The sequence below is a fragment of the Eschrichtius robustus genome, chromosome 13, assembly GCF_028021215.1.
Source record: "Eschrichtius robustus isolate mEscRob2 chromosome 13, mEscRob2.pri, whole genome shotgun sequence".
In the NCBI taxonomy this organism is placed as follows: domain Eukaryota; kingdom Metazoa; phylum Chordata; class Mammalia; order Artiodactyla; family Eschrichtiidae; genus Eschrichtius; species Eschrichtius robustus.
Genome location: NC_090836.1, coordinates 35,065,693 through 35,087,250, shown reverse-complemented (window position 1 = coordinate 35,087,250; position 21,558 = coordinate 35,065,693). Strand labels below are relative to the sequence as shown.

Below are 21,558 nucleotides of genomic sequence, written 5' to 3'. Positions count from 1 at the left end.
ATCATAAAAGAAAGGCTTGGAAAATATGAGTGCTGTTTTCTGCAGACTGTAACTTAACATCTTTTTAATGCTGCCAAATCTCTATATTTAGAAAAGGTAGAGCTTCTGAATTTGATGCATTTCAGTCATTGGTTCTCAGCTGTCCTGCACATTGGAAATGCCTTAGAAACTGAAAAACCAAACTATCAATACAAAAGGATAACTAGGCTCTATCTCAGGCTAAATAAATCACAACTCCTAAAGGTGGAGTCCGGACAAGTTTTTTGTAGTTTTTATAGTTTCTTAAAAGCTCCTCAGGTGTTTCCAATCTGTCGTCAGGGTTTGGGACCACTGATTTAAGTGGCTCTTAATGGAAAGATTCAAGCATGCACCCTTTCTCAGGTTTAGTACAAATTGAAAAGGGAAATAATTTTATGAACAAACTTTCTTTATTCAACATGTATTTATTGTGTCCAGTATGTGCATAGCACATGTGGGGGATTAAAAATATACATATAAGTAGTTTAAAACGGGACTAAGCTATGCTTCATGGTATATATGTATTTACTGTGATTATTGGAAACAGTCCACATGTGGTGTAGGGTTTCAGAGAGGGGAGAGATGAATATAGGCTAGAGTAGATAAAGAATGCGATTTGGAAGAGATGGGATCTGGGTACATTAGGAAAGTATTACAAGGTGAAATGCAGTAATTTGCTTCACTTGACAGATCCCAGGGTCTGACTTGGAGAAATTTGACAGTTTAGCTAGCACTTTGATCTTATTCTGTAGGCCAGTAGCTGCACAAGAGCAACTGAGGAGCTTTGAAAAATACCTGGAGATTTTTCATGTATTTTTATCTCCAGATAAATACTGCTGGAGAATTTTATTCAGTTGGTCTGGGTGGGGCCCAAGTATTGTAATTTTTAAAAGACTTCCTGTGATGCTGATGTGCAGCCAGGGTTGGGAAACTGCTGTAGGATCACCTAAGGTCCCTGGAAGTTTTTGAGTAGGAGGGTTTCATATTCACCCATCCATTAAAAACACATTAGGATGTGTTTTGTTTTGTTTTTATGCCACAGGAAGAGGGCAAACAGCGTTGAACAAAATAAAACAGGAAAAAGGTGCCTGTTTACACTTATGGCGGTGGAAGGCAGCTTATATTCTTTTCTGGTAGGGGAAGACAGGCAATAAACTAATAATGCGTAATTTGGTAAGTAAAAACAAATGCTTTGAAGAAAATAAAGCATAATGAGGGAGACAGGAATAGGCGGAGAAGGGGAGTAGAGTTGGAGAGGAGAGTGCTATTTTATGTCAGGTTAGGAGGGACTTCCCTAACTGTTGGCATGTGTACAGAGACATGGAAGAAGTGAGGGAGTGAGTAGGCAGAGGAGATCACAGGGGAAACACCCAGGCAGGCACAGGCCAGTGAGGTTGGGTGCTGTGGACTACATTGTGCGCACACACACATACTGCCCCCCACCACCTCCCATTGTATATTGAAGCCTTAATCCCCAGTGTGACTGTATTTAGAGGTGGGGCTTTTAGGAGGTAATGCAAGTTAAATGAGGTCATAAGGATGAGGTCCTAATGGGATAGGATTGGTGGCCTTTTAAGAAGAGGAAAAAGAGAGATCTCTCTCCCTCTGTCTGCCATGTGAGGAACAGTGAGGAGGCCTTCTGCAAGCCAGGAGGAGAGCACTCACCAGAAGCTGAACCCTGACATACCTTGATGTTGGGCTTCCTAGTCTTCAGAACTGTGAGAAAATAAATTTCTGTTCTTTCAGCCACCCACTCTACAGTATCTTGTTATGGCAGCCCTAGCCAACTAAGACTGCAGGAACAGAGGGTTCCAGAGGGGGTAGTATAGGAGATGAGGTAGGAAGAGGGACTCAATCATGTAAGGCTGCAGTCTAGAGCAAGAATTTTGGATTTTCTTCTCAGTTGCCAGATACTCTGGTTGCCAGAGTATAACTAGGGAAGGGGGTTGGGTGGGGAGGAGGAACCCATTGAATTGTTTTAGGAGGGGAGTGGTATAATTTGATTTATACCTAGAAGGATCAACTGGCTGCTTTGTGGGAGAATAGTCTGTAGCAAAACAGTTGAGGAGTCAGGGACATTAGTTATCTTCGTAACTATTGCAAGGGTGGTTATCAGTGGGAGTAGTGTGAAATCATCCAATTCTAGACATATTTTGAAGGTAGAGTGAAAAGAAATTGCTGGTGAATTAGATGTGGGTGTGAGAGAAAGTGGGGAATGAAATATTGTGTCTAAGTGTTTGGTCAAAGCAACTGAAAAAATGGAGTGCTGTTTATTAAGATAGGAAGACTGTCAAAGAATGGAAGAATGGGAGGAGGGAGCAATCAAAATTATAAGTTATTTTGAGTTGCTACTGAATATCCAAATGAAGATGTAAGTAGGCAGTTGGTTATATAAGTCTGGAGTTTAGGGGGAGACACTGGCCCTGGTGATGCAAATTTTGGAGTATCGTATAGATCAGTAGTTTTCAACCTTGGTTACACTTTATAATCAGCTTGGGAATTTCCAAAAAATTTCCGAGCCTGGTCCCACCCCTGTATATTCTTGTTTAACGTGGGAGTGGGGCTCAAGTATTCCTGTTTTAATTTGATTAGTGGTTAGGTTAAACATTTTTTTAAACAGCTTTTATTCAGGTATTATTGACATACGATATACTACACACAAAGTGTACAATTTGATAAGTTTTGACAGATGAATACATCTGTGAAACCATCACCACAATTAAGATAGTGAACATATCCATCATCACCAGAAGTTTCTTTGTACCCCTTTTCAGTTCTTCCCTACTATCCCTACCTCCCTCCCATCTTCAGTCACTAGGCAACTACTGATCTGCTTTCTGTGTAGATTAGTTTGCATTTTCTAGAATTCTATAAATGAAATCTTACAGTGTGTACTCTTCTGTGTGGCTTCTTTAAGCATAATTGTTTTGATACTCACCTATGTTGTTGCATGTATCAGTACTTCATTCCTTTCTGTTGCTGAGTAGTATTCCATTGTATGAACTTCTTTCTTTATTCAGCTGTTGATGAACATTTGGGTTGTTTTCAGTTTTGGGCCACTACAAATAAAGCTGCTGTGAACATTTGTGTACAAGTCTTTGTGTAGTCATGTATTTCCTTCTCTGGATAAATACCTTAGGGTGGAATAGCTGGATCGTATAGATCACATTTTTTCATATGTTTCAACATGAGGGGTTTTGTGTGTGTGTGTGCGTGTATGTATGTCCTTGAGGAAAACTTTTATGCCCAGAAAAGATTATTCAGACACTATTTTCATTATTAAAATTAATGTTCAGTTTATTAATTTCAGTTTAAATATCTAGTTTATGAGATTTAGCAAAATTTAAGTTCTTTTTTTCCTAGATGTAATTATTTTTAAAAAGCATCACAGGTTAATTCTAACGTGGAGCCAGGGCTGAGAACCATTGTACAGATGGTATTTAAAGCCAAGGATTGAAAGAGATCACCTAGCACAGCCATTTCTCAAGCTTTTGCTTGCGTAAAAATACCCGTAGTTGGGACAAGTTCTAAGAATTTGTATTTCTACGAGGCTCCCAGGTACTGATACCCTCAGTTGGACTGATGGACCATACTTTGAGTAGCCCGTCCTAGAGGGTTGGTGTAGATAAAAGAGATACCTGAAGACTAAGTCCTGGCCCCTCCAAAGTTTAGAAATTGGGAAGGAGAGGAAGGAACCAGTAAATAAGACTGTAAAAGAATAGCAGGTGGGACTTCGCTGGTGGCGCAGTGGTTAAGAATCCACCTGCCAGTGCAGGGGACATGGGTTTGATCCTTGGCCCGGGAAGATCCCACATGCCACGGAGCAACTAAGCCCACGCGCCACAGCTACTGAGCCTGTGCTCTAGAACCTGTGAGCCACAACTACTGAGCCTGCGCGCCATAACTACTGAGCCCACGTGCTGTAACTACTGAAGCCCATGTGCCTAGAGCCGGTGCTCCGCAACAAGAGAAGCCACCACAATGAGAAGCCCGTGTACTGCAACGAAGAGTAACCCCGCTCGCCGCAGCTAGAGAAAGCCCGTGCACAACAATGAAGACCCAATGCAGCCAAAAATAAATTAAAAAAAAAAAAAGAATAGCAAGTGAGGCAGGAGGAAAACGAAAGAGTGTGGTGTTCTAGAGGCTTGTGAAGATAGTTTTGCCAGGAGGGAAAGCATGATAAACTCTGTAAAATACGGCTTGAAAAGACCGAGTGAGATGTGAGTTACAGTTGACTAATGAATATGGTAAAGTGATTGTTGAGGACCTTGAAAGAAATACTTTTGGTGGAATGTCCAATCAGGACAAAAACCTGATTGAGGTGAGCCCATGAAAGAAGGGAGGAAAGTAAGTATAGACAAATCATTTGATGCTTATTGTGGAAAAGAGAACAAAGAAATGGGACGGTGGCTAGAAGGGGATGTGGAAGTAGGGATGGGTTTTCTTTTTTTTTTCTTTTTAAGGTAAGAACTATCATAATGTGTTTGTATGCTGACAGGAATCACTTAGAGAAGGAAATATGGTTGGAGCAGGAGAGCAAGAGGTCAGTAGCAGGAGTGGTGTCCTGGAGAAGGGATCCAGTTGGCAGATAGAGTCATGGCCTTAAATAGGAATACGGAGAGGGAAGTTAGAGTATATGGGCACGGATGGCAGCTTGTAGAAATTTTAATTGAATAGCTTCTATTTTCTCTGAAATAAGAATCAAGGTCACCCCATAATAAATAAACAGCACAATAAAAGTTTTGTTCAGTACTCTATCCGCAGTGCTTAGGACAGTGATTTGAACATAGTAAGTGCTTAGTAAATGTTTGTTAAATAAATGAATGTAAGGAAGAGTAACCTTGGATTGGAGGGGAGGAGGCAAGGAGGCAAGTGAGGTAGTGTAGAGGCGGCTGTCGGGTTAGGTGAGAGCCGTGCTCCTGGGAATGATGAGCGGAACTGTTCCAATAATATGGAAGAAGAAGTGAAAGGACTTGATTTTTATTTGGCTAAGGGGAAGGAAGAGTTGAGTATGACCTGTTTGTAGCTCTGGAGCATGTCCTCAGTCTTTCAGATGAAGAGGACTGTGGTGTTGTTTAATGATTTGAGGGATTTTTCAGAGCCTTAATTGCTGGACACACTAACCTAGGTTGTGTAAAGCTGATGTAGTCATCTAGTTTGTCTGTACTTACCAGAAGGTATCTCTGTAGCTGCCAAAGAATCAAGTCTGTCCTGCCACCACCTCCCAGGAGTTTAGGGAAAACTGTGTTCTGGGCGTCTGCGGAAGTGTTTGATGTGGAAAATTAAATGTGTATAGACCTTGGAGTAAGAACTCTTCAAAATACTCAACATAGATTCTTAAAATGATGAAGGATACTATTCACTGCATTCTATAAGCAAACTAAGGCAAGTGACGAGAAAGAGTGCATTGAACCTGAGGTGTAAATTTAGTTAGTTTAGTGTGAATACCTTGGATCAGCAGATTTTGAATTGTTTTTCTCAGAGCCACACCTCAGGGCTAACTGGGAGATGCAAGGATGGGCACTGGAGCAGATGGGGGCTGTGGAGTCTCCACGTCAGCTTCAATAGAAGTTAGTTTGTTTTCAGTTTTATGCACTGAGATTCCTTGTAAGATTTTATTTGCATGGTGATTCTACTGCAGAAACAATAACAGAAAGCATTTGAATATCATTAGTGTAGGTAACATTTGAATTTTGCTGGTAAGTCAGATAGTGCTGGTTTTAGCGGAGTAGATTATTTCATTGTTTGGAGGTGGGGAAAACCACTTAGGCCTCTTTTATCCTTTGATTCAGTAATCAGTTTTTATGGAAAGCAGTCCTACCTTAAGCCCTTCATTCCATTTTCATGAAAAAGGAAGTAAGTGGCTGAAAAGCAAAATGACATCAGCAAATTTTTCAAGACAGTGAATCCTTGAAAGTTCCCATGCCTAGTTAAATCAGTGTTTTACGTAATTGATTTATAGTTGTATTTATGCATCATATTTAACTGGTATTTATAATTGTTAATATTAAGAGACATTTATTGAGCATCTAATATATGTAAGATCTACTGTACTAGGTGTTGGGGATACAGAAATAGGCAAGATGTGATCTTTTCCCACGTAAGGGTTAGAGTCCAGTTGGGGAAATAGAACATAGCCATAAAAGGATCAACAGCGTTGCAGAAGAGTGTAGAAGACCACGACTTTGCAGAGCTGTTGCAGGGGTACCACAGATATGTGATGCACATTTCTTTTTAAAATATTAAATAACCCGTTAAATGAAAGTGTCCTATGCACCAAATATTAATGTGCACAGAAGGAAGACAAGCACTAAAGCTCATTAATTTATTTTGTAGATTAATTCACTCTTTTTTTTTTTTTTTTTTTTTTTTACCATTTCAAAATAAAGTAGCAGATCCTTTATTTGTATTTCTCGAAGCCGTTGAAAAAAGTCACATAGCACCAGCAACACGTTTTGGCCATCATTTTCCCTCTTCCACCTCTGCCCTTCCGGAGGAGTTTGGCCCCCAAGTCACACTCCTCACACCTCTCCAGCCCCCACAACAAAGCAAACCCTGTTTCAGTGGTTTCTTCCTAACTTCCTTTCCTTCTGATTCTTCATCACAAAATCTCAAAAACGGATCTGTCAAATAAGATCTACCTCAGAAATCCTGGGAAGGGAAGATACATTGAGCAGGTCAGGCCATAGAATGCACTTCCCAGGGCCTGGGGAGGAGAAATCCAGGGAATTCATGCTGAGTAACTTACAGCCCTTCATGCTTGTTAACCCTTTGTAGGCTGCACAGTTCTAGAGCTCTCTGAGCCTTCAAATGAGAATATCCTGGACGAGTTTTTCCGCAAAGTCAAGAATCGTTATGTGAACAATGTATCTTTAAGGACTTAAGAAGGGAATACGGTTTCTCACGAGGTGAATAGTCATTCAACAGAAAGGACTTTATCATGCAGTATTTTGTGACCGTGAACCTGAACCATCTTTGTTTTATCCTAGGATTAGGACAAGTGATGGATTTCTTTCATCTTCACTGATATTTGGCATCAAAATTTATTTGATACGATTCATAAGTGGACAGATGCTGAAGGGTAGGGATGTATACCTAGGCTAGAAATGACAGTGTTTGATAATTTTGGAACAAGGAATGGCTGTCCCCTTTTCAAAAAATTGTGAGCCATCAGGGTTTTCAAAGTAAAGTGTTTTGACGATGCAAGTGCAAGAAGTGGAAGTAAAGATAAGCCAAAGTCTATTAGAGATGTATTTGAAATCAGGCATCACTCACTATTTACAAGATTAGATATGTTCCTAGGATTAGGCCTAACAGCTGATGAGGAATTAGTTACATTAATCTGTATCAGGTCTATATACCTTCAAATGGAATAAAAAATTGGGTTTACTACATTTTAAAGTCTTACTAAAATTTTTAATATTAACTGTTCCTTTGTTTCTTATTTCTGTAAATTATTCATAAAATGACTTAAAAAGGGGGGTGACAGCCCATGGTGACGGCTGTTTTTCTTGGTGTGCTGACAGTTTAAACATGAACTAAAGTGCTTCCCACCCTGTAGTAAGTCCTCCGTCTAAGTTTTAAAATGACGGCACACCGTTTTTTCCTTCTTAGGGCTTCTGACAAAATTTACTTTTATTTAGTTAGTTTCCTTTTGTGTGGCTTCTATCCCATGCACTAAGCAAACTCTGTGAGGGCGAGGACTGTGTCTGTTTTGTTCATGGTGAGTCTCCGGCACCTTATCTAGTGCCTGACACGTGTTAAGTGTGCAATACATTTGTCAAACAGGGGGCTTGCTTATAAAAATCTTCCTTGGTTAGATTTTTGGACTTTTGTTAGCAGTGTATTAGCAGACTCACAACAGGTTTGGGTTTAGTTCAGCCTTTTAACTCATTGAGATTTATATTGCTTCAGTTTACTATATATATTTTAGTGTTGGGAAGCAGATTGCCTCTTTCTGAGCTATGAATAATGCTGCCTCCTTTAGAAAAGGATCAGCAATGGTTTTATATCGTATTTGTTTTGCCTGTCCAACTTGACAAAGCTAAATTGTTGTGATGAGGTTAATCAAGCTTAAAACATTTTTCTTATAGTATTTAGCATACAGGATTTTTGTTGCGGGGTGGTTGGGGTGGAGGGCAGACACACAGTTAGAAACTATATCTGATGAATAATAGTTATCCGTAAACGGTTGTTGAAATGTTCCCCCCCCTTTTTTCATGTCACAATAAGTCAACAGACCTGCCAGACTTTACACAGACAGTCTGTTTGAGCTATTTATGAAGGTTACATAGGGACACATAGGGATCTCAAAATTTTGGAACACCATATTTTACAAGTTACAGCTAATAATGACATGTGAACAAGTAGATGACAATAGAGTGCAGTTGGGATATGTCTGGATAGCACTGGATGACCTTTTTGTCCTTATCACAGAACCTTTAGCATTGTAGGTGTACTGTCAAAATCATGAATGATAAATCGCTGAACATAAAAAAGGCACACCTTGTAAATAATACCCTGCCCCTTATATCCTAAGTTAACTATCTCCCACCTCTAAAATTCCCTACTATCCTCTAGATTTTTCTCACTAAGTAGAAAAAGGATCACAGTTACACTTTTTTAAGATCCCTAGAGATAGGAGGGCTTTCTTTTTAATAGAGCATGGTGAAGGTGAGTCACTTTATGATAGGGTACAAAGATCATCATAAGCTGTGTTCCTCCTGCCTTCGTTGAAGAATATTTAAAACTCATTCAGGCCGTTAGAGAGCAGCAGAGAACTTTATTTCAGTAGTTAAGCTACGTGGAAACACATATTTTGTGCTTCTTTTCTCCCAAAGTTGAACCAGATCAAATAATCCTAGAAGAGAGGAGCAAAGTCGTTATCTTTAAGTGAAAAAAGAATGAATTAGTACACATTTAGGAAAATTTAGGATAAAAAGAGAAAGACATAACAACTACTGAAAAACAAAAATAATATTTTTCTTGGGGCAGAAGAGAACCACTATAGAAAGTTTGTTGGTGATTAAAAACTAACAAAATCAACCACAAACAGTGCCACGTACAGAAATTACTGGTTGCTTATCAGAACACTAGTCTCACATTTCCACTTGCCCCAGGGACACCTTTGCTTAAATTTTATAAAATCCATAAACCCAGCATGACCAGCACCATCATTTCTAGTATGAAGTGGTGGTCTTCTAGTTTGTCTCCTGACTGCAGTCTCTCACCTGACCAGGTCAGCTAATTGTTCTTTCTGTATTGGTTTTTACCTTGTAAGAGAGTATACATTTACTGAGTATTTTGTTCTTACCACTGAGAATATAACACTTAGAAGAATTCTAGATTCATAACTTGTTTAAAAATGTTAATTTAGGGACTTCCCAGGTGGGGCAGTGGTTAAGAATCCGCCTGTCAGTGCAGGGGACACGGGTTCGAGCCCTGGTCCAGGAAGAACCCACATGCTGTGGAGCAACTAAGCCCATGCGCCACAACTACTGAGCCTGCGCTCTAGGGCCCACATGCCGCAACTACTGAGCCTACGTGCTGCAACTGCTGAAGCCCACGTGCCTAGAGCCGGTGCTCTACAACGGGAGGCCACCACAATGAGAAGCCTGCGCTGCACACTGCAACGAAGAGTAGCCCCCGCTTGCTGCACCTAGAGAAAGCCCCCATGTAGCAACAAAAACCCAACACAGCCAAAAATAAATAAATCTTAAAAAATGTTAATTTATTTAACTCAACCTCATGGTTTCATGGAGCAAATCGTGCTGTACTGATATGCCTTCATTTTCAGATTTTTTTTTTTTTTAATTTTTGGCTGCATCGGGTCTTCGTTGCTACACGCAGGCTTCTTCTAGTTGCAGCAAGCGGGGGCTACTCTTTGCTGCGGTGCACGGGCTTCTCATTGCGGTGGCTTCTCTTGTCGCAGAGCACGGGCTCTAGCTGCGTGGGCTTCAGTAGTTGTGGCACATGGGCTCAGTAGTTGTGCCTCGTGGCCTCTAGAGCACAGGCTCAGTAGTTGTGGTGCACGGGCTTAGTTGCTCCGCAGCATGTAGGATCTTCCTCGGGCCAGGGATTGAACCCATGTCCCCTGCATTGGCAGGTGGATTCTTAACCACTGCACCACCAGGGCGTTCCCTCATTTTCAGATTTATGGGCCATATGAAAAGGGAAAATGATTCTAGGAAGATTCTGGAGAGAGAAAACCTGTTAAATATGAAAAAGACTTGGCAGCAGTTGTAAGATCCATGAAGCTGGGGAATTAGGATTATCCCTTTTCTCACATAAAAGTGGGAGTGATTGAGGAACTGTCACATAATTGATGGGCACCAACTTGGAGACAAATGCTGGAGGGGTGGGGGAGTGATTGATAATGTTATAAAAATATTCTGTACCTAACCACAACACAGTCGTTATATTCCTGTAAAGCTTCATGATCAGAGAATCCATGATTGAGACATTTACATCTTATGGGAAAAACAGCACTGAGTACTGAGGTTATTAATGAATCCAGAAAAACCTAGAAAAATATTCAACTTTACTTAAAAAAGGCAGCACTAAATAAAGAGAATATAAATTATTATATATCTTAAGTTAGTGATAATGGCCTCTAAGTAATTAATGTCAATTTATTGATTGCTAGGAACTGCAGGATTTCTACTCTAGAATGTAAATTTATTTTAATGTTCCCAATTTTCTTGTAATTTAGTTTAACATTTTTATAAATTCATTTTGCATTAAATTCTGGGACGAAGGGAGCGACAGTACAAACTATAATAAAGGATGTTGTCAGACCTTCATTTGTTATGGCAGGAAGAGATTCAGAGACCCATAATACCTTAGGAGACAAATGATGACTACCCCTCAATTCCATTGTATAGCTTGGAGTGACTCAAGTTTAGGTGACTTGCTGTTCACCAGGCACTAGTCTAACCAAACCTTTTCACAACCTGTCACACCTTTGAACTTTCTTTCTCTTTCCATATTCCAGCATAATTGAAAGAGGAATTAATTCTTGCTGCTCTTACTTTTCACTACTTGTTTACGTCTGTGTAGTGAGTGGTTAATCCTGGCCCATGAGTAAGCATCGAGACAGTATTCCTTGTCTTTTAAAACGTCTTTGTTCCTCATTAAGCCTGATTTTATCATTCATTCATTTTTCAACAGATATTAAATATCTAGTATTTTTTCAGTACTGTGCTAGGTACTAGTTATCCAGTGGTGTATAAACCTGAAACCATCCCTTTCCTTGTGAAGTGTATATCCTAGATGAGGAAACAGACAGTAACTCCTTCCTTAACACTCCCTGTGTTCCTTACTTTTTTTTTTTTTTCATAGCATTTATCAACATCTAAGACTTTATTTTTTGTTTCATTTCATCCACAAAACGTTGGTTACATGAGGACAAACAAGAATTTCTGTATGTTTTGCTAAAGGAATATTTTTTGGTTGAGAAGTGAGAAAGGCACGTTTAATTCGTCACCACGTCCCCTTGATTCTGCTTCTTCAGCCTGTCTTTAAATAACCCCACTGCTGCTTCCTTTTAGTTCAAGCGCTTTTTATTTTTACCGGATCTATTAAAGTAGCTTTCCCTGCCTCTGTAGTACCTTTCCCCTCCAGATTGCTGCCAGTAATCTTTGTAAAATTCAAGTCTGAATTTCTTCAGTGATCTGCTGTCTTTTAAAGGTAAATCAGACTCCTTCGCTTTTCATTGTCGGGTTCCTTCCTATCTGTCCAGCCTTGTTTTTTTTTTTTTCTCTGCCACTCCCTGCTCTCCATCTCAAACTTTATGCTGCAGTAGTATCAATATATTGCACTTCTTCAAGCTTCTCTGCTAAGTGTGGTGGCTGGACCAGATGCTTCCCCTTAACTTGGAAGCTATTTAGAAATGCAAATTTTAGGCTCCACCCCGAGGCCTACTGAATAAGAACCCTGGGAGCAGAGCTAAGCAAGCTAAATGAGACTTCCCAGTAATCCTGATGTACCTTAAATTTGAGAATCACTACTTTAGTCCTTTTTTTTTTTAAAGTTCATTTCCTTAACAAGCTCAGCCATTAATTACCATGCTTTCAATATCATTTTCATTTGTGTAACGCTTAATTTACATCATTGACCCTGGTATCTTTGTCAGTCCTGCTTTTTAAATTGTGTATTGGACATCTTTCCTGGATATCCTTCCTGTACTTCAGACTCTGTAGGTTCTAAACAAAAGTCAGTACCCATCTATTAAGATGTTTTATATACTGTGTTTCCTATTTCCTCCTTCAAAGGATTCCTCCTTGCAGCTTTGAATCCTAGATTATGCAGTATTTTCTCTTTGGTTTCTATTTTGTCTTGCTTTAGAGGAACAAAGGAAAAGATTTTTTAATAACTCTACTGACCAAAATAGGGTCAGGATTTTCCAGGCAATAGATTACTGTTGTTTATAGACCATCTGTTAAAATGTATTTTTTTTAATGTGTTTTTATCTTATTCTTCTTTGCTTTTTCCTTCCCACCTTTTTTCCCTCCTCAATTGTCTTTCTCTCTCTCATTTTAAGAACTTAGAGACCATTTACTTTGAATCTTGACCTCAGCTGCCCACGTTCTACCATAAAGCTGGAGGCATCCTTGACCCTGGGCTAATAGAGTGACAACTTGTACCCAAAGTGACAACTGGTACCAAAGATTGTAGTCAGGCAACATTTCATCTATCTCGGTACAGTTTCTGCAGTAGGTTCTCAATAAATTTTTTTCTAATGAGTAAGTGAGTAAGTTAGGCAAGTCTCAAAGGACTGGACAGATCTCCAAGGTCAAAAAACCACAGTGAAATTGTGGCTGGATACATAAGGAACCTCAAAGATTTGAGCAGTAAGAAGTGAGAAATTTTGACACTCAAATATTTATTCAGTGAATAAATGAAAGATTTTAAAGAAAAGAATAGCCATTGTAACAGATGGTGAGGTATTTCCTTCTCTGAGAGAAGAGGGATAAATTTAGATTTTATTTCAGTGTGAACTTTCAAGTTTAATTTTTAAAATTCATGTTTATTTATATGTGTGCTTCCCCATAAGCACAGTTTGATATACATTTTTAATAATTTTCGTGTTGATTTATGTAACAGTTATATTTTAATGGATTGACTATATATCTTGGGCTATAACTTTTAACTGTTATTATAGTTCTATTTTTGTTGGGTAGGAAAGACAGTAATGTATGTGTGTGTATATATATATCTGTTAAATTGCACATCTGAATTACCTTACATATGAGAAATTTTTATATGTGAAATCATATATCTATTCTCATAATTTGAGCTATTCTCTCATAAAAAATACATTCTTAAATTATAGTAATAAAAAAAACTTTCTTTTTAACATGCACACAGGAAACCTCGGCCTGTCTCCCAGTTGGTTGCACAGCAGGTTACTCAGCAGTTTGTGCCCCCTACACAGTCAAAGAAAGAGAAAAAAGATAAAGTAGAAAAAGAAAAAAGTGAAAAGGAAACAACTAGCAAAAAGAACAGTCATAAGAAAACCAGGTAAATTTAAAGAGTGTTTTAATGGCACTTTTGAAGTAATAAAATTAACCATTTAATATTGTCTTTTAACATCAATATATAAAGTATATAAAGTAGAAATAAAAGATTTCATCTCTTTTACTATATCATGAAAGTGTTTTTCTTAGTTGAAGGTATATTAGAAATTAAACACAGGGGCCACAAATACAAGCTTAAGTGTGAGGACACTTTCTGTTTTTTGTTTTTGTTTTTGTTTTACTAGATTACAAGACATTTGTGTTTGAAATGTTTCTTTTTCACTCATAAAGCCAGGAGTGATGTTCACAATACTGAACAGATATTTACATGAGCTTTAACCAATCAAAATGGTCATATGGGTCCAGGCAGAACAGACAGTCATGACGCCCTTATCATAAGTGCACATCAGTGGAGTAACAGCCCTGCATATAACTCAACCTTGGATGTTGTCAGCTTCCTCTGTGATTCAGCTATGTCACTGCTGTTCTAAAACATTTATTTTAGTAAAATTGATAAGCTGTCTGCAAAATTATGATTAAGCTATAAAAGCACATGTAAGAGAACATTACTCCCAGAGTATTTTGTCATGTTGAGGAAGATTCAGGAATGATTGGCTTGATTAATGTTAATGATTTCAAACATTTAATTATATTTTTGTGGCTAGTTACACATGAATATAGAGCTTTAAAGATAGATGTGTTCGTTTTGTTATTTTTACCTAATTTAATATGCATTACATGCTCAGAAAGTTGGTAGAGAGAAAAGCTAGTTTAAAATTTTATCATCTTTTGTGTTTAGGCCAAGATTGAAAAATGTGGATCGGAGTAGTGCTCAACACTTGGAAGTTACCGTTGGAGATCTGACAGTCATTATTACAGACTTTAAGGAGAAAACGAAGTCACCGCCCGCATCTAGTGCTGCTTCTGCAGATCAACACAGTCAGAGTGGCTCCAGCTCTGATAACACAGAGAGGGGAATGTCCAGGTCATCTTCACCCAGAGGAGAAGCCTCATCATTGAACGGAGAATCTCATTAAAGTTTATTTTCTCCAATTTCCTAGTCACTTCTGTCATACCATGCAAATACACAGATTATGCCAAGAAGCACCACATTTTCATGACAAACATATTCATGCACAATCCATAATTTGCATTTTACATAAAATAGAAATTTGTTAGATTTTATTGCAGTCTATGCCTACCAAACCTTTCCAGACTTAACATTTTGGTCTCCACAGTTAAAGGTGCCATGAAAATGTGGTTGAATTACTCATTATGCAGTGTTATTGGTAAGTCTATTTTCACTTTTAGTTTAGTGAATTCTAACACATAATTCTTGAATTCTCTACTATTGGCATGTAATGAATTTAAATTTTTATAACATAGTGCAAGCTGCCTAAATATGTATTATTTGAGAATTGTGAAACAAATAGTTATATGTATACAAGTCAAAAATCAACTTAATCAACTGTTGCTACAACAGAATTTTCGTAATGGTTATCCTCTTAAATACACCTGCTGGTACTTGGTGTGGTTAAATAGGAAGATTGTTATTAAATAAAGAATTTGTATGAACCATTGCCAATGTTTTTGACACATTTTACTAAATTATTGTTCCTGAATTATGTTTTAGGTTTTATCTGTTTTTGGGGGGGTTTTTTGCTTATCTTTCAAAACATTCATTTATTGTAATGTTTACTAGCAGACTAGTAAACAATAAAACATTGATTACTTGGCTTTATAATTCAGATTTAGTGCTATTGTCATTGAACACTGGTATTTTCTGTATTATATAGAACATTAAAATTCAAGTAATTATAAGCATTTGGCAAAAACAGAAGAGAAGAAACCTGTCATATTTTAAAAGCTGCAGTTTTGGAAAAGCTTTAACTTACTAGTTTTATCACTGTTTCCTTGCCCCAGACTTATCCAGGGTCATAGAAGTGTGAATCTAATTAATACAGAAATGGGAATTGTTGCACAGAACTGAGAAATAGCTAATCTTTAATCAGTTTAATTGGCCTCTTATTAAATATAACAATTCTTATAAAAATTATAGTACCCTATTTTCAGAAACAATTGCCAGTTTATGCATTTATCAATATCCTAAAATTTAAAAAGTATTTACAGCCCCACTTACTATTATGTAAATTTACCAATAAAATATTTTTATGACTACAGATTTTGCATTTTTGTTTACAACTAATAAAAGTGTTTTTTGTTGTTTCTAAAAATCCAACTTAGAAACCACACAGTACTTAAATTCTAGGGTCTCCTGCTTTCTCTTAGCCATTTGTTTAGTATGTATTCACCTATAGGAGAATTTTGAATTATAAATGAACTTTAAATCATAACTTGGATACAGAATATCACATAAAAACATCATGATAGCATTTGAAGAAAGAAAACTGTAGACCCTGACAGTTGTGATATTTGGTGGTTTCTTGTGGTAATGTAATTTTCTGTTTAATTGCAGTACTTTTTACAGGCACAATGGTACTGTCTTTTTTTGTAAGATGCAAGTTGTGAATTACAGTTAATTGCATACAGTAAAAGTCTGTGATTAAAACATTTATATACCTCATTCTTTAGTGTTGTTAAATGAAAGAATTTTATTTGTTTTTAAGATACTTTCAGTGGAACCCCAAATGACTGGTATGTTCTTTTAAAACATGAACATTTTTTTCTCTTATTTTATTCTTTTTCACATGTTCCAAATGTTTTATATATATACATATATATTCATTTTTAGACATAGTAAAAACTACAAGTACTAACTGTAATAGGGAAAATATTCTAATTTTTAAGTCAAAATTAACTCTTTGGAGGTACTGGGTCTTATGATGATGATCAGATGCTTTCTGGATATATTTTAAATGGGACTGCAAGAGAGAAAAATCTGACAGAGGATGGGATTTTACCTGAACGGGGCATAGTCATCTTTCTAAATAGTAGGGAGACAGCATGGAATTTGAGAATGCTAACTGATGGCTGGCATTTGAATCTCTGTTGTAGAACCTAAGTGAGCTTGAGTAAGTCATTCAAGTCATTTCCCGTCTATTAAACAGGGATAATGGTAATCATATCTAACTCATAGGGTTGTTGGGAGGATTAAATGTCAATCCATATAAAATTCTTAACAACTACCTGACACATACTCTATGCTCAGTAAATGTGAGCATTTACTATCTTTATAGGTAAAATCCCATTACAGAAACATAATTTTTTTTGGTAACAAAAATTGTTTCCATGCCTTCTTGGATGCCCGAAAGGAATTGTGTTCTGTAGGTTAAACTGAATTTTTTACATCAGATGTTTGCTCTGATCCCAGACCAACTATCTTTCTATAATTAAAGAACCTGATGGTATGCATTATGAGACAGGAGAAATGAGCTGAGTTGGCTACTTTGATATTTTGTTTTCCTTTCATTAATCACAGTTATCTTTACCTGCCTTCATTTCACCCTACCTCAAATACACTTCCAAACCAGGAAACAGACTCAAATTCCATAAATACACCTAATGTTAAAATATGCAAAAAGATTCAGAGCCTGGGCTTAGGGTATATTTTTAGCTCTGGTTCATCAGCTTACCCTATGGTTTTAATAGTGGGTTCTTTTAGCCAAATTCTATACAAAAAGAGCATTTGGATGTTTTTCAGAGTTTATTAGCTTATTTTGATATAAGTAAGAGTGAAGATATAATTTGAGGCATACAAGAATACATATTCTTAAACCTTCTATATTACACAGTAGAAATAGTTAACTTAAAGGTTTTATTTTTATTAAATGCTTTCCTAAGATTATAGTGATGACTGTAGACAAAGTGAAAACATTTAAAAAAGGAAGAAAAACCTTTGCTTTTCTAAGTTGATAACATTTATTACCCTTCTTTTAGAAAGAAGTTCTTATTGCCTGAAAAGAACATAGTTTATTCATATTTTATACATTCATGCTGAGTGGTCTAGAAGTTTTAGTTTCCACTGAAACCCTTATTTTACTTATTTTCTTGGTCTGCCACTTATCTCTTTTCTGGAATCTTTTGAAGACCTGAAGTAGGAACTGGGCCATTGATAGAAATTTCTGTACTGTACTTTGAAAATTAAGTGCAAACAGAAGAGTGAATGTGTGTGTAAGAAGGGTAATCATAAAGTAATACTTAGACTTATTAGCACTGGCTCCCCTCTTCAACCACAGGCACCTTCAGGTGTCTGGAACAACTGAAATGTAGAAAAACTGAAGTGTAGAAAAGTCATAAGTGACAAAAATAGCTGAGTAGAATCAAGAGATAGTGAAGATTGCAGAATACAGGATGTGACTGATCATTTGTGAAAGCAGAAGGAAAAGAACACCCTCCCTGGCTATTGAGAGTGATGAAAAAGAAGCTGCCCTAATAACAAAGGCAAGGAAGGATAGAAATGGGAAAAAATGAGGGAGGAGGCAGGAGAAAAACAAAGCAAAGATAGTAGCAGAAATTAGAAAATGGGGCATTGTGATGTAGTCGATGATAGCAGACAAGAATCGCTCAGAAGGGAGAGAGAACAAATAGAATGTATAGCATCTCGGTCTCCTGAGAAAATTTTTAAAACATGCTATGATAAATCTTTGTAATGATTCAGTCATTAAGTTTTCAGTTGTGTTTAGTAGACTGTTTACTAGAGCAGCAATATGTGTAATCACTATAAAACGATTTTCTTCAAAACCAGTTCATTTTTAGAAGTTGTCATATTTACCTTGAATTATATGAACACTTTACTTTCCTGAATGCACAGCCCTGCTAGCCCAGATAATTTAAATGTTATGATTTTAATGTGGCTTTGTATTTAGCCAGTGCAGATAATTCCAGCCTTTGTGGAATGGGCCGATTCTGGAGCATATGAAATGCCACGATAAGACTAGGTACTTATATAGAAAAATCAAGTAGAGCTCTGAAAGCTTTTAGTTCTCTGGGACATGTTTCATGTTCTGAATTGTTTTTCAGTGGTGATTTCTTTCCTCCCCATCAGTAGGAGTTGTAGACTATAGTAGCTATTTTTCTGCTGTAATACTTTCAGTATTTTCCTGATCTAGATTTTCTTTATGTCAGTTTTCAATTCAGTGAACATTTATTGAGTATGTTTTGTGTGCTAGTAGGCACTGGTCTGGGGGTTGGTTGCAAAGAGGACAAAGATGTGGAACTCACATCTTAGAGGAGAGATCTGTAAATATAATGCCATTATTTCAACAATAAAAATACATATACAGAAGTAACAGAAGAGGGAGTGCTTTCCACCATTTTTTTTTTCTTTTTCCTTCTTTTTTTTTTTTTCCCCCTAGAAAATTCAGCTTGGCCTGAGTATCCACTGTAAGTCCACAATGGAGATGTTAGGATCTCATCTTGATAGTTGCAGCTGATAATGTTGGGTGTCACCAGTAATTTTAGCCAGCTACCATTTCATTACTCCAGTTTGAATTTTCAAAAGTTAAAGACTTTAAGCCATGTAATGCGAGATTATCATTTTCCTATACTAATTTTTAAAAATCAGTAAACAGCTGAATGAGGTCTCCTGTTGCCTTTTTGTAAGGATATTGAGGAAACATTACATCGCTCAGAATCCAAATGAGAAAATTTATTCAGATTCAGACCTGTTTCAGGAAAAGCTTTACTTAACCCTGAGAAATCAGTTTGCCTTTTACTTGTGAACAACGCAAATCATTGATTGTCCTCAGTTTTTGCTTTAGTTGTGGGAAATCTCAGATTAAAATTAGGCATACTTTTAATAATTATGTAGCACTCAGTCATCTGCATATCCATATTCTAACTTGTTATTCTTCATCTAACTACATTTTTCTAGATTACAATTTTTATCTACTTATGTTTTTCCTTGTGTTCTTATAAAGTTCCTCAAATCTCTTTTGTACATAAGGCTAAATAGTAATACTTTTTAAAAAAATCTCAAAAAAACTGCTTTATTTTAGTTGTGAGGATAAGCCCCAACGTGAAATTTTCAGTGCAAGGATCCAGTAAAATGGATCCAACTGGAATTCCTGAGGAGTGGAAATAATACACAAGTTTGGCAGGTCTTGAATTACATGCAGGTAAACCTGGATCTGCTGACTTACCTGGAAGTAGGGAATGTGGATGAAAGCTACCATCTCATCCTCATATTTTCATTAACTTTTATCAAGAGAATTCAGAAACTAAACTGGGTACCAAGATTTACTAATTGAGACTTTGTATGTGTATTATTTTCACTAACCTCTTTTAATTCAGACTAATAGCAACAATGAAATTAGCCTGTTTACTTTTGGAGTCCGCAAGATTGAGAAGAGTTGGTGTACTGTATAAAACCAGTTTGGGAGAAGAAGACTGCTAAAGGACAAAAATGTAGTGAAAGCATTAAAAAGAAAAAGAAAAGTAGGCTGTTTTCAGAATTAAAAAACAGAGTGATCTGGCTTGAGGTCCAAGAGGTAACTTTTGGTCTTTAATAAGAGAAAATGTAAAAGCCTATGATGTTTCCAGTATAGGATAAGATAAATAATTTGAGGGACACTTTAACTTAATTAGAAAGAAAAAAACTTTTTTTTTTACTTTATTAAAAATAAAATATAGAAATGTGAAAAGAAAAACCATTTCAACATATGAAACCTATTAATAATAAAACCTATTATTTGGGGAATCTGGGTCCAGAGACTTAATCTGTTACTTAATAATATTATAATCATGACCTTGATTGATGGCAGGTTTTGGTCAACTTGTGCATGTATGTTTTAATTCTAATTTTCCCCATGACTAAATTTCCCTGTAAATCTAGCTTTTAATTTCACTGACAGTATTTTTTAAAAATAACAATAATAGGTTATAATCTATTAATGGGAATGGAAGTTTCCTGAAGATGGAACCAGGGAGAAATGTAAGGATGTTCCATAGGATATTCGTTCTTTCCCTCCCCACTCTGCCCGCTTCATAATCTCTCTCCTTTGTGGATGGAAATACTAGCTGAATTCTAGGATTATTTAGGAGTTAAGGTGTCCCCACTTAGTTTTCCATTGCCACTTTTTTCTAATCTTATGATCTATAGCTGAGTTTTTTGAGCATGAAGAGAATCAGTTTACTCTTTCGTCTTCCCCTTACCCTACCCTTTTCCCACATTTACTAGTCTGAATGAACACTTCAAATGAAATACTCTTTGCTCCAACTGACAACATACTTTTCCAACTTTTTCCTCCAGCCCAACAAGGTCTCTAGGAAATGGACTGTGAAAAATGAAGAAATTTCACTAGAGGCCAACAAGAGGAGAGAATGATTTTCACTTTTAGTGTGAATTTCTGATTCTTTGTGCTCTGCAACTAATCTGATTTGTATTTCTTTTTTTTTAATATAAATTTATTTATATATTTATTTATTTATTTACTCACTTACTTACGGCTGCATTGGGTCTTTGTTGCTGCATGCAGGCTTTCTCTAGTTGCGGCGAGTGGGGGCTACTCTTCGTTGCAGTGCACGGGCTTCTCATTGCGGTGGCTTCTCTTGTTGCAGAGCACAGGCTCTAGGCGCCCGGGCTTCAGCAGTTGTGGCGCAGGGGCTTAGTTGCTCCACAGCATGTGGGATCTTCCCACACCAGGGCTCGAACCCGCGTCCCCCGCGGTGGATTCTTAACCACTGCGCCACCAGGGAAAGCCCGTGATTTGTATTTCTGTGACTGCGAGTTTAATTTGTTTTAATCCCCAAGACCAATCTAAGAGATTTTCATATAACATCTTTTTTTCTTTTTTGCTTTTACTTTTAATTTGCATCACTCAGTTTAGCATTTATTTTTTCACAGTGCGATAGCATGGTATAAGGGAAAAAACAAACACGCACTTTGGATCCTCAAAGATTTCCATTTGAATTATGGATCTTCATTATTAGCCATGTGGTTAACAAACTTCTCTGAATTTCAGGTTCCTTGTTTGTTAAAAGGATAAAGTATAATTGTTATCAGGATTAAGTTAGATTATGCATAGACCTTTATAAAGTGGAAATTATGTAAAAAAGTCTTTGA

General features: G+C 37.0%; 1 protein-coding gene across 3 annotated transcripts in view; it reads left to right on the top strand.

Annotated features, from left to right (window-relative positions):
- YAF2 (YY1 associated factor 2) overlaps positions 1 to 16,071 on the top strand; it is a 65,422-nt gene extending 49,351 nt beyond the window's left edge. For all 3 annotated transcript variants that reach the window (XM_068561709.1, XM_068561711.1, XM_068561710.1), the window contains 2 exons: positions 13,387 to 13,539; positions 14,335 to 16,071. In XM_068561709.1, coding sequence (XP_068417810.1) covers positions 13,387 to 13,539; positions 14,335 to 14,572 — 391 coding nt within the window. In that variant the 3' untranslated portion in view covers positions 14,573 to 16,071. The remainder of the gene's footprint in view (positions 1 to 13,386; positions 13,540 to 14,334) is intronic.
- The last annotated feature ends 5,487 nt before the right edge of the window (positions 16,072 to 21,558 follow it).